The sequence below is a fragment of the Phocoena sinus genome, chromosome 1 (assembly GCF_008692025.1).
Source record: "Phocoena sinus isolate mPhoSin1 chromosome 1, mPhoSin1.pri, whole genome shotgun sequence".
Taxonomy (NCBI): Eukaryota; Metazoa; Chordata; class Mammalia; order Artiodactyla; family Phocoenidae; genus Phocoena; species Phocoena sinus.
In genome coordinates, this window is record NC_045763.1 from 18,246,924 (window position 1) to 18,261,222 (window position 14,299).

A 14,299-nucleotide genomic window follows, 5' to 3' on the forward strand; every position below is an offset into this window, starting at 1 on the left:
CTTGTTGAGCCATTCTGGCTCCATATGAGCTGTTCAGAGTAACCACTCAATCATGTGCAGGTTAATCCTCCCCCTCCAGGACCAAGAGAATCTAGTGAATACCCTAACAACAGTTCTTCCTTTACTCACTAGGCATTAAGGCTTTGAAAGTTTTGGCTGTCTATTATCTATCCACTCATTACTTCAACAGTAATAGAGGAAGCCCTCTGAGACTCTGGAAGGAATCAACAGAAGTAACCAGACAGCTCAACAGTGTCTTTTTTTTTTGGGGGGGGGTGGGAGCTGCGTAGGGTCCTAGTTGTAGCACGCGGGGAGTCTTCGTTGAGGGGTATGGGATCTTTCGTTGCGGCGTGGGCTCTTTGTTGTGGCACACAGGCTCCAGGGTACGTGGACTCTGTAGTTTGCGGCACTCGGGCTCTGTAGCTGAGGCATGCGGGCTTAGCTGCCCCACTGCATGTGGGATCTTAGTTCCCCAAAAAGGGATCGAACCCGCATCCCCTGCATTGGAAGGCGGATTCTTTATAACTGGACCACCAGAGAAGTCCCTCAACAATGTCTTTTGATTATCTACTAGGGTTGTTCCATTATCCAGCTCCTATTCACTATTTTGCAAACACAGCAGCTTTTCTTTATATGTAATTCAAGTCAGATGCTACAAAGTCATATACTTACAGGTCTGTTAAATACACTGGTTCTTTAACACTTCAACTAGCTAATACACCAAAGAGTTAGATCCCAATCTACCATTTCCTTTGAATTCTTCCACAGATCATCAGTGCTATGCTCTTTAAACAAGAGTTTATTATATAGACATGATCTCCATAGAGATTACATTTGTCAATGGAAACAAATTAAAAGTTTTACAATACCAGCTGAAGAATACAAAGATACTGTGACACATGGTAACTAGACTTATCATGGTAATCATTTTGAAACTACAGAAATATCAAATTACTGTGTTGTGCACCTGGAACTAACATAGTGTTGAAAGTCAACTGTACTTCAAAAACAAACAAATTCATAGAAAAAGAGATTAATCTGTGGTTACCAGAGGCGGGGTTGAGGAGAGGATGAACTAGATGAAGGTAGGCAAAAGGTACAAAAGTACTAGGGGTACAATGTACAACATAATATAATTAGCACGGCTGTATGTTATATAAGAAAGTTGCTAAGAGAGTAAATCCTAAGACTTCTCATCACAAGGAAAAATCATTATTTTTTTCTATTTCTTTAATTTTATGAAATGATGGACACCCACTAAACTTAGTGTGGTCATCATTTCATGATATATGTAAGTGAAACCATTATGCTGTACACCTTAAGTTTATATAGTGCTGTATGTCAAGTATTTCTCAATAAAACTGGAAGAAAAAGGAAAAAAAAAAGGATACAAAGATACTATAACCAGACTAAGTCTGAGAGCCAAGGCACACTAAAAAAAAAAAAAAACGCATTTCAAAATTGATACTTATCATTCTTGTGTATTTCTCATCTCAAGGTCAATGCTTAGCAACTATGTCCATTAATGAGTACTCACTTATAGGGTTAATTTACAGTAGATTTTTTTTTATTTATTTATTTATGGCTGCAGTGGGTCTTTGTTGCTGTGCTTGGGCTTTCTTTAGTTGTGGTGAGCAGGGGCTACTCTTCGTTGCGGTGTGCGGGCTTATTGTGGTGGCTTCTCTTGGTGCGGAACACGGGCTCTAGGCACGCGGGCTTCAGTAGTTGTGGCTCTTGGGCTCTAGAGTTGCTCCACGGCATGTGGAATCTTCCCGGACCAGGGCTTGAACCTGTGTCCCCTGCACTAGCAGGCAGATTCTTAACCAATGCACCACCAGGGAAGCCCTTTACAGTAGATTTTATCCAAAGATAAAACCTCGTAGTCTTCTCATAGCTTAATTTTAATAATGTCAGTCTCATGTACTGACCCTAATTTCAACTTCCTCAGTCAAGAGCTAATAATAATTTTGGGGGACTTCCCTGGTGGTCCGGTAGTTAAGAATCCGCCTTCCAATGCAGGGGACGTGGGTTAGATACCTGGTCTGGAAACTAAGATCTCACATGCTGTGGAGCAACTAAGCCCGCACGCCTCAACTAGAGAGCCCAAGTGCCGCAAACTACAGAGTCCACACACTCTGGAGCCCGCTCACCACAACTAGAGACAGAAAACCCACATGCCACAACTAGAGAGAAGCCCGCACACTGCAACGAAGAGCCTGAGTGCCACAACGAAGACCCGACGCAGCCAAAAATAAAAATAAATAAAATAAAACATTAAAAGAAAGAGCTATAATTTTTAGTAACTGTAATGAACCATAAAAGAACAAAAACCCAAACCTTAGAGCATCAATATGACACCAATTAAACCCAATTATGTACCAAACCTATCATCAACCCAGTATGTTAAAAACTTTAATTTTCAAAACATATAGGCCAAATCTCATGAAATCTAAACTTAAGGGAGAAATCCAAACTTTTACACTGCACTCTTATTGCAACAAACTGCTTGACAAGAGTGGCTTAGGCTGGTGATCTCATATAGGGATTTTTGCTGCAACCGTATCTGCTGTATGTAATGATATCTAACATACAGAAAAACGCATCTTTCTGCTAAAGAGGGAGTGCAATATAAGAGAATGTATACATATTTTACAATTAGCATACTATTTGTTTCTAATTGGATACTCAAAAGTTTACTCTATTAAATTGTTCAAATACTTCCAGTGAAATCTTAAAGTACTAGCAAACTCTTTCTTTATCTACATAAAGCAAAGATAAAACAAGTTTCCATTAAAGAGCTCATTAATGAAACCAATCTAATAAAAAAAGTTTATTTTTATAATTATGAGATAGATACAACCAACTAATTTTACACCAGGCTATATTCGACATTGTGAAGAACAGAACCATATGATACAATTTTTACTCCTAAGGATTTTATAATTAGTCAAAGAAACAAAACTAAGAAAACGTAGCAATAATTGATAAGGATATCACATGGTATACTACAGATAACTTTTTCAAAATGTATTCTCCTCTTGGAAGTGTTTCAAGCTGCCTCAAGAACAAGAAAAAGGGCAAAGCATCAATTCCATTTTTATTCATTTTATATGAGGGCTTAAGGTAAGGGAAAAAAAAATCCTCATGCCAGGAACAAAATTTAAAACCATTAGAAAAAAATACACATGGTGTAGGAGTCCCTGTAAGAAAGCTGAACTATATTTCCATACTGTTTAAAAATAAATGTAGATTTTGAAGGGTCACAACATAAATAGAACATTAAAGATAAAGGATGGTAGAGGGGAATTAATGAGAGGACAAAAGTGAGTGAAAGGCTAAAGATATCATTCACTTGTATATTGTTTCAATGACACTTTCTTCTGTAAGGAATGTAGATGGTTTAGAGTCCCAATCCCAACTCTATCAATAATTATATAGCATTAAGTAATTTTTTGAGACTCAAAACAAACATATGTAGCTGATACAGGTATCACAAAAAACAAAAATGCTTAGAGCCCTTTTAATAATGTTAAATATTAAGAAACAGAACATTAATTGTAATAACGTATAAAAGAAGTTCAGGGAACAAAGACCAATAACTGTAAACATTTACATACAGAGAACATTCTACATACAGAGAACATAATTAGAATTAGCTCTGATATACATCTAAAGTGTTATGTTAAATGGTGATGTCTTTATTTATCAATTCACAAACCAGAAATAATAATCTTTGCTTCTGGCTACCTGAAAAGTTAAGTTTCAGCTTTTAGAAGGGTGCCATTGACAACGTTTGAGTAAAGTTTTAAGATTTCTTAGAATTCTAATATAAGTAGGAGATACATAACAATACCTCCTAAATATTTTAACTGACATTGTCACCTAAGGAAGCTACTGCCATCACTTTGTTTTAAAGAAAATCCTGTAAGATTATCATTTAACCTAGCTTAAATTTTAAGTTACGAAGTCAGGATTACAGTACTCAAAGAAAAAAACCATAACCAATTATTTGTCAAATACTGTGTGCCTACTATACTCCTGGCACTACGCTAGGCACCAAACAGAAAAGGTCTGTGCAGTAACAGGGCTTACCTTCTGGCACACAGTTTTTTCCATTTAAAGGATTAGAATAGGCTATAGCACCAAGGTATATGAAGAGACCTCCATGAAAACACAGATGGAGGACGGATTCCTTCTTTGTTCAAGTATAGACCAATGTGCTCAACCTTTTATCTGATTCTACATCCCTTCCCTTGTGCAACCCACTCCCTTCAATAAATCTCTGTGAACACTGAGTATCTTCTATGTGATGAAGGGGAGGGTCAAGGAGGGAGGACAAGCACCATTCAAAATTCCTGACATAAAACAGAATAAAACAACTGTTTCTCCTTAATAACCTCACCCCAAGGACCTAAAATGGTGTGTTGTTAGTTGCATAGTTTTAATAGCCAGTTCCAAAAACTCTACATTCCTTTACAAAGTGTTTGGGTATCTACCAGTCACATGATTATCCCTACTTATGATGGCAGCAAAATACAGATGGATATCCAAAAAAATAATAATAGCTCTTTGAAAAAAATCAATTTTTCCCCCATCATACAATAGGTAGAATTATTTACAAACTGGAAAGATTTCAGCAAACAGCTGAAGAACACTTACTTCTGTTCCAATTCCAGGTTGCATGCCAGAGTACACACTGTCTGGTGGAGGACCACCATACTTCCTCTGTCCTGTGGTTACATCCAGGGTATAACCAGTCCTCTCAAGCAAGGCCTAAAGATAATTATACATAATTATTTATAGTTGAATATTAAATATCATACACACACAAATCAAAATATAAATCTTTTCCAAAAGGTACCCTAGCATCTTAGGTTATGTATTTTAGTTAGGGGAAAAAAATCACGAAGTTCACACTGGTTCCTCTCACACGTGTTGACTTTTACTTCTCCTTTCCATACATTTAATGGAAAGAGTTGCAGGCAAGTTAAGTCTCCAAGCACACATCACTTTTTTGTTATGAGAACAGAAAAAAGGGGAAAGGATTACTAAAACTTCGACATAAGCTGACCCCAGGCTACCTATTCATACTTATGTACCACAGTATTCCTCATTTTGCACCCTCTATGTCAATTAGATTTTTTCCTTATTTGCTCCCTTTACGTAGCATACTTACATCCAGTGACTCTTTTCAAATGAAATGTCCTCTATCCCCTTTCAAGAACATTGTGGAAAGGTTGTATTAATTCCAGTGAGGATGCTGGCATTAAAGGATATCAAAGTGATTTGAGTCCGTATCATACTGACAATAATAAATTCATAATACAACTAACAAAGTTCTCTATCCTTAAAAAAAGCAGAAGTCCTAGCTCTTTTATGCAACTTCTCTAATTTACTATTTCTCACATCATCCTACTCTTTCTACTGTACTCAAATAATTTAACCTTTATTTTGTTTAATCCTGTTGTTTTGTACTCCTGCTATACCATAAGCTCCATAAAAACCAGACCATTTCTCATACAGCACAGACTCAAAACATCTGGCAATTACCAAATGAATATACTCTCAGGTTTCAAAAAACAAACTATGTTTCCTGATTTCCAACCTTCCTCACAACATTATATTAGGTATTAAGAGGAATCAAAGAAAAGAAGATAATGTCCTTGCCCTTAAGGGTTTGTGTTCATATGAAAGGCCTACAGAACAAAGACACATGGAAAAAAAGAAATGGAATCTACCTAGAAAGGAGAATTTTACACTTCAGGTTTTTAAAATCACAGCATGTCAGAACAGCAAGAGACTTCAGACATCACCAAGTTCAATAGTTTTCAAAAATATCTCTGGAGGAACCCCGGGATTCCAGTTACCTTAGACTCTCCATTCTTCTACCTTTGACTATTTTAACCACAGAAATACATGTAATATAGAATACACACAAAACATATTATACATTACTTGTATAATATGTAATATACACATATTACATATATAATATGCACCTTCTCAAGAGCAAATAGTCAGCTTTAGGGCAATCATACAGATCTATCCAGTGAACAGCAGTAAGTTTTTAAAAAACCACCATTACAGCAAATAGTTTTCATCTATTAGTTAAAAGATATAAGAATGGGACTGTGCCATTTTACAGATGAGGGAAAAAAGGTACAAAGGAGCTTTATATAAGCTAGTTACATGATAAAAACTATATTTCTTGTCTAAAACGTAAAATTGGACAAACTTCAACATTAAATAAATTAACTATTCAAACTCAAAAGTCTATCACTGCAGCAAAACATCAATATCCATTTAATTCTTTTACTAAAAGCCCTATATTCACCTTTCAGTTTATCTAAAGACCAATAGTAATAATAATAATGGCTCATAGTTACACTGTTCTCGCTACATTCCAGGCATTACTACTCTAAGCACTTTGCGTATCTTAATTCCTTTAACCTTCACACTTCATGAGGTAGGTACTATTACTGTTCCCAGTTTACAAACAAAGAAACTGAAGTAAATAAAAACTGAGAAGGAGGAAAGCAGTTATTAAAACACCTCTTCAGGGCTTCCCTGATGGCGCAGTGGTTGAGAGTCCGCCTGCTGATGCAGGGGACACGGGTTGGTGCCCTGGTCCGGGAAGATCCCACATGCCGCGGAGCGGCTGGGCCCGTGAGCCATGGCTGCTGGGCCTGCGCATCCGAAGCCTGTACTGTGCAATGGGAGAGGCCACAGCAGGGAGAGGCCCGCGTACCGGTAAAAAAAAAAAAAAAAAAAAAAAAACCAAAAAACCACCTCTTCAGCAAGAGAAAAGACACAAAATACTTGGAAAGAAACTGAAGAGACGTGATTGAATCAATCTAAAAAACTATTATTGGAAGTATCAATAAATGTCATTCATAGCCAAAAGAACAAGGAATAAGGGAGAGTATGTTTAGGAATTTTCACCAAACATACAATTAAATGTCTGCCCCTAAAATTCTTCTTATGTAATTTTCCCTAAATTATCTCATTTCCAAACACTAGTTTTTCTTTTTCTTTTTTTTTTTTTATGTGCAATAAAAACTGTTTCTAGGGCTTCCCTGGTGGCGCAGTGGTTGAGAGTCCGCCTGCCGATGCAGGGGACACGGGTTCATGCCCCGGTCCGGGAAGATCCCACATGCCGTGGAGCGGCTAGGCCCGTGAGCCATGGCCACTGAGCCTGCGCATCCAGAGCCTGTGCTCCGCGAGGGGAGAGGCCACAACAGTGAGAGGCTCGCGTACCGCAGAAAAAAAAAAACTGCTTCTAGGAAACATGAAAAGAAGCATTTGATCTCATAATTAAATTTAATTTCATTGCAACTATCCAAGTCAAGTTTTACCTTGATCTTTGCTTCATCGGGTCCCTTTGTAGACTCTTGCACCTTGCTCCCCTGTTTCTCCCTTTGCCTGTAGGTCTTCATAACTCCACATAAAAATGCACTTTTGTTCTAGAACAGCCAAGTAATTCAATGAAAAAGAATCACCAAGAATTGATGAAGGGTCAAATACATAATTAAATTTAAATTTCAGAAGACCAGAATTTTAACAAAATATTTACTCATTTATTCACTCAACCAATATTTGCAGAGTGGTTGTTACATGCCAGACTGGAATAGACAGCAGTTAAGACACACAAGACCTCCGGGGAGCTTACCTGCTACACTGGCAAAACAGTCTTCCATTGGTTGATATTTAAATGTATCTGGGCTATTTTGCCAGGTGTCCTGAATCTATTCCTCCCACCAACATTATTTCCCTCCAAGATAATAAAACAGGACCACATAATCCAAAAATATTACAAAGGAGTGGGAGACTTTTACTTTATGCTTGTGTTTCTGAAAACTCTCTGCCATATAGATCATTTTTTCTTTAAGCTAATTTTTTAAAAGAAGCAGAGGTAGTCAGAAACAAAAATACCACTCCTCCACAGGAAAAAAAGTAACAGTAAAATAATTTCAGATCATTAGTTGTTCAAAGACATTTCTGAATAATGACCTTACCTGAACATGTGATAAGTCACTTTCCTTGAACTGCTGTAGTACAGACAGAGCTCCTTCTTCATTAAATTCCCTGAGAGCATCAATGGCTCTTTCATCAAGATCGACATAAGCTACCAAGCCTAAAAATTAAATTGAAAAGAGGTAACATTACTGCAACAAAGGGGATAATCTAAACTGTGCTATCAGTGTTTAATCAAGAATTGTTATATTCAATACTATCACTAACTACATTTTCATTTAACTATATGCATACAGGCAGCTATACAAATACTATACAGAAAGGTCAAGAGTACAAATATGAAAACAAAAGATAAAATGTCAACACCTATAAACATAAATTTCAATCCCCATATCCCCCCAAAAACCAAAAAAATCCTAACCCCATTTCCCACTCCCCAAAACGTTTAAGTTCCGGAAGTTAAATCTGATGTACACATTGTACTACAGATTAAGCATTAATATAACAAGTTATGTTAGGGTGATAAGAACACACTGTATTTCCCAAGGAGCAACCTTCAAATTCCATGCACTGTTGGAGTTATTGCTAACCACACAAGAAGTGGGGAAAAAAATAAGAGAACCTTTTACTAAATAATTCTTTCCACTCTCCAAAAAGTGTCACAGGCTTTCCCTCCTTAACACCTAAGATAAAATGAAATTCATCTATTTATCTGAACATCTACTTTGCTGCAGTCAGAATGTGGAAAGGCATAATTTTAAACTTTTCTATAAATGCCAGTGCAGCTTGATTAATCAATTCTGAAAGTCATATTTTAAGGCATTTTTTTGTTCTTCATAAGTGTCACAATGAGATTTTAAAAGATGCTGTGGCATTCACAACACTGTCAATGACAATTTTTGCAAATGGCATTAAAAGGACTTTACTGTGGACTTAACGAGCAAACTATACAGAAAATATATGCACTGCATTCTATATATATACAGTATATTTAACTGCACACAGAACATTTACTAAGTTTAATTTCTTAAGTCTGTTAAATTTTATATTTCTCAATATATTTCAGAATTGATCCAGAGTAAAATGGAAATATTTGGCAGATTAAAACCCCCAAATCCATATGAACTAACATCAAAAGTGACTCCATTTTGGTAAAGCCAAAAAGAACTTTACTCCATAAATAAATACTGTCACTTGCGAGGTTACTTTTAAAAAACTGTTGCCATGATTTAAGAGCTCAAAATGAGCATGCCTAAATAACTGGAGTTTCCCTACTTGAATATTCCATATCACCACCTAAAGACACAACTCAGGATACCCATCAGTCCGTTCTGTCAATCCAACCCTACACCCAAACATCAGCCTCTTATCAGTAACAGAACACTCTACAAGAGAGTATCTCGAAGCAGATCACTGCCAATTCTCTATGGCAGAATGTCACAGAAAGTTCCTGAGGACTGATTTTCAAATGGGACCATCACCCAGGAGTCATTTTGAGAAGTCATTTTAATGTCTAAAATTATCTTGAGCTTCTCAGATTAAAAAAAAAAAAATGTTTTAAGGACAAAAAAAACCCAGATATTTGTTACTACGGTACTTAAGACAGGTTTGTGAGACAGTTCAATTCTCTCTCCCAGAATCTGGATAGGCACACAAAACACAGAGGAAGAAAGTTTCCATCTATGGCCCCAAAGGGGGAGGACACATTTATTTATGAACAACACTTCCTAAGGGGATATATTTCTCTCCCTCTATAGAACTTCAAACCACTTACAACCACCATATTAAAATGTTCAAATTTCCTTAAGCACTTAACCATGGGACTCCTAGATTTAAAAAAAAAGAAATGAAAAAAAAAAAAGCAGCTGTTACAAACCAAACACTTCCAAATTACTGAGAGTTGTGGATTTCTGTCTGTTAGAAACTAGACAGGCCACAAACTCTCAAGGAGTCTGACATTTATTATCATTTCAGACAATACAGTCTAACTAGTCCTCTTATTATGCCACCTAATCAGACCTAAGCTGTTTTAACAATCACTTTAAGAAGCTAAAGTAGAAAAGTAAAAGCAAAATGATGACTGATTTAGATTAAGAAAAAATGTAAAATTTGATATGCTGAAACATATATATTAATTGATGGTAAATCTAAGACAAATTGATGTACTGTTCTGAAACAACTAAGACTGCATATTCAACACTAAGAAGGCTTTGAAATAATGAAATAAGAATATCAAAGTCAAACCCAATATGCCCTCAATGAAGGGAAAGTAACATTCAGCTCTATATAGATCAGAAACAATAATATTTAACCTTAAAAAAAGTCTATAAAATTCAAAGTGGTTTGCCCTCACTTTCATAACCAGTCAGAAACAAGAAATGTATATTATACCTGTCTGAAATATTTCATCAAGTCTTTCTGCCACCTTCTGTGGGAGGCCTGCCTCTATCAGTGTCTTGTAGTGTTCTGTGTGAGTTACACTGGAAGTATCCATTGGTTCTTCCTCTTCTTTTAACTGTACCGCATTACCATTCACCTGATTAGCCATTTTATTATGCTGCTGGAAAAAATTCAGGAGCTATATTACATTAAGCCAGAAATAACTAGTTTGTAGGACAATGCATGATTTATCTAAACTAATTTGTATACATGCTGCTAATAACTTCTATCAAAATATTATTTTATGATGCCTTTTCTGATGTATCTGACCTAAATTTGCATAATAATTCTGTAAAACCATGGAAAATGTACATGGAAGAGTTATTTAAGGAACTTCATGTACACTAGGTTAAACAAAGGCTTGAATTTACTTAAGGTAGAATCACTGATTAACAAGAGCAGCTGTTGTGTCCTGACAAGCTTATCAACAAATCACCACAAAATCCTAAAAAGCCCCTCAAGCTCTCAATTCTTACACAGTTTTAAAAAGTTTGGTTTAAAAACAGAATGAACACCCACAGACAACTTAAGGTTCAAGGACTTTCAAATTTTCCTAGCTCTGCTTCAAATCCAAGATAGGTGTGAAATAAATGCCCTGTTGTCTCTAGTTCAACATTCTGGTGATTTGGGTTTTCTCCGCCTCACTTAAAACAAAACAAAAAACACAACTTGACATTAATTTTTGTTCTAAAATTAATTTGCTATTCCCATTCACAGATTTAAAAGAAAAAATGACCAGGTTTAAAAGCTAAATGATTGTTTTAAGTCCACATAAAATAAAAAGTGAGCTATAGTTAAGGTTGCTTCTTAAAAAAAAAAATCATGAGTCTATACTGAATTTTTCATATCAGTAAAATAAACCTAAAAAACATATTTTAGAACGGATAACTAATTTCTTCCAAATAGTTTCAACAAACATTACCTAATTAGGATAAACTTAGGTCAGATGTCTCAGATTAACCTACCCAAATCATTTTGGGTGTTCAACCTGTACGTAATGCTGAAATGGATCAACTCCCTGAAGAAAGAGATTAAATAATAAAACCATACAAGGCCAGTCTCTATACTACCTCCTCAAAAGACGGAATTAAAGTTAAAGTGCATTTGTCTGTGGTGAAATTATAATGTGATGAAGGTAATAAGCACCAGAATAAAGACATTGCAACGAATACTGAAATAAAGGACATGAAGATGGATTTCAAGGAAAAGCCTACTTTTCTTGATGAAACTCAAGATACCTAGTCAGCTATAAAGAAAATACAAGTTTCCTAAAAAGCACTAAAACCCATACGTAAGATAACCACACCTCCAGACTGCTTATCAAAACACTGCAAATGCACCAGGTGCAGTTTTCCGACTTAAAACAACTTCATTTCAAAGTCCGCCGATATTTAGTTGAAGTTAATGAAAACGGGAGGAAGACTGAGAAGGAGGTAATACAGGGTAGGAAGAGAGGAAAATGCAGAAAGGGTTACTTTGAAAATGGGATAAACAATATCATGACTTCTTATGATTACAAAACATTATTAAGACTTAGTAACCCTCTAATGTCTACACAGACGCAGACTCCATGGTTAATCGCTAGGTGGATAAATGTTTCTCAAGGCAAGCCTCAAATTCTGATGAACTGGCAAAAACAAAAACATTCAAAACTGGTACTTCTGATCAAGAAACTACTTATAGTTTAAGATGAATAGTTTACTGATTAATACAACCCACTTCTATAAAGATGCATCCTAAAGTCCAAAACATCTTTGTGAACGTAGAGTTTTCCATGCTCCCCCACCCCCAAATACGACCATAAGATCATCAGAACTCAGAAGTTCTCCGTATCACAAGACCCTCGCAGTATTGCACCTTGGAATACTATTAGTTACGGAAAGAAAGCAAATTTTAACAGAAAAGTTCAACGAACATCTGTTAAGGTGGTATTTTTTAAGTATGTGTAAAGCAAAAAGACAAGTTGCATACTAAGCACAAGACAAATATTTATGACTACCATCCATTGCAAAGGCTCTCTACAAGTTGATTCTGAAATTGTTTGAAATTTACAAAAAAGTCTGTAAACTTTAACAACAAAAACGTACAACTATTAGAGTCCAGAAAATAAAACCTTTCGGATCAAGGAAAAAGCTCTCTTCAAGCCAAATACAATGTGCTCATTTTAAAAAAGACTTTCATGTCATATGAGACCATTTAAAACTCTTGTGTGTATTCAATACGATGCCACACAGCCAAACCATATTTCTGGATGCAGCAAATACACTAATGTGACTTAAGTCATTTGATCTAAACTTTTTTGCGAAAAGTAGAAATTTAAATAAGGACTCCTGGGAGATTTGGGAAGTCTGGCACTAGCCCCTCCCTGATTTTTTTCTGAACATCTCGTGAAAATTCTTCACATTTAAGAGACCGGCTTTAAAAGAACCAACGAAATGAAGACTAACGGTTATCTCATGGCTTAGGAAGTGTCAAGCCCTTAACCTACGACTGACTCATGAGACATAAATTCAGCCTCCGGAGGACAGCAAAAATCTGAAACAGGTAGTGTGAAAGGACTGAACCCTTCAAGAGCCCCGTGGCTTCAAGTTTTAAATTTTGGCAATTACGGTTTCTACCGCAGAAGAAAAAGAATCGCCTTTCCAATTTAGTGCGCCTACGACAGTCTTAGAATTAGGTATCTCAGGCGCCGCTCGAAGGCTAAGTTTCATGGCCTCTAGTAGTCATTTTTTCCTTCAAATCTCGACTCGAAGCATGCAGAATGGAGGAGGGGAGGGAGGCTTCCTACACAAACCAGCCTTTTGGCCTCTGCTTCACACAAAAGTTTTCTCCCGGCTCAGGTCACCCGGGGTTTGCATCCCGCCCTCTGCCCACCCGCTCCCCATACCGGTCCGGGTCACCAACACATCCCACTCGTGGCTAGGCCGGAAGAGACGGGAGCGAGACGGCTCCGGCGGGGAGAAGCAATGGGGCCGCGGGCGCCCCAGGCCGCCGGCCCGGCCCGGCCGCGTGGAGCAGCGGGCGGAGGCGGGAAAAGCGCGCTCGGCCCGGCAGTCTGCGCGGATGGCGCCGGGCCGGCCGGACCGCGAGCCGGGGGTTGGAGGGGCGGGGGGAGGATGAGCGAGGGCGAGGAGGCGCCTCGGCTGGGTCAGGCCCTCAACTGAGCGGCCGGACGAGGCTAAAACCGCCACCAGCCCATCCCCACCCCCACCCCGGGGCCTCGGAGCGAAAACGAAACTGGGGACAAGGCGCCGTGCCCCGGCCGGGCCCAGTAGGGTCAGATCGGGGCTCCCGGCCCCTCCCCCCGCGGGCCGGCGCGAGACTCACCGGGGCAGAGCTGGGGCCGACGGCCGGGCCCGTGAGAATCAGCGCGAGGCGCTTTGAAAACGACTAGAAATGGCGCGCGCGCCACCCCCTCCCCCCCTCATGGACAGAGACGCGATCCCGGCAGCACGCGGGGTTTCCCGGAACTGCTTCCAGGGACTCCGAGCGGCCGGGCAATCACTGCGCGCGGCAGCCTGAGGAGCAGCTCAGATGACCAATAGTAGCGAGAAGAGGCGCACCACGCCGGACGACTTGGGAGCCAATCGATGAAGCCGTCGGCTGAGCCAATGAGGGAACTCAGCGCCGCCGGCTGGGGAGCCTCCGGGGCGGGGGCAGGAACACAAAGGGGTCTGTGGCGAAGCCCCGGGTGGAGGCGAAGCCGTGGCGCTCCAGGCCCAGGGTGCCGAGGCTCCTCCCTCTTCGTCTGCAGCCGGCGAGAGGCCGAAAAAGTAGGCCGCCTCCGGAGCCCCGCCCCCTACCGTCCGCACCGGCTTGTTCGGCCGCGGCCCTCCCGCCCCTTGGCTGGCGCCACAGCGCCGGTAATCCCCCCGGGAGCCGCCGC

At 39.0% G+C, this 14,299-nt stretch overlaps 1 protein-coding gene across 12 annotated transcripts in view; it reads right to left on the reverse strand.

The window, feature by feature from the left end:
• The window catches only part of HNRNPR (heterogeneous nuclear ribonucleoprotein R), a 34,847-nt gene extending 20,951 nt beyond the window's left edge, over positions 1–13,896 (reverse strand). For 5 of the 12 annotated variants that reach the window (XM_032625109.1, XM_032625085.1, XM_032625077.1 and 2 more), the window contains exons 1-5: positions 13,741–13,894; positions 10,366–10,534; positions 8,016–8,134; positions 7,356–7,463; positions 4,660–4,773 (exon numbers count right to left, since the gene is read on the reverse strand). In XM_032625109.1, the coding sequence (XP_032481000.1) occupies positions 4,660–4,773; positions 7,356–7,463; positions 8,016–8,134; positions 10,366–10,522 (498 nt within the window). In that variant the 5' untranslated portion in view covers positions 10,523–10,534; positions 13,741–13,894. Of the gene's footprint in view, positions 1–4,659; positions 4,774–7,355; positions 7,464–8,015; positions 8,135–10,365; positions 10,535–13,300; positions 13,480–13,740 lie in introns of those variants that run through there. The other 7 variants (XM_032625100.1, XM_032625093.1, XR_004349027.1 and 4 more) reach the window with 6 other exon arrangements.
• Positions 13,897–14,299: the final 403 nt, after the last annotated feature.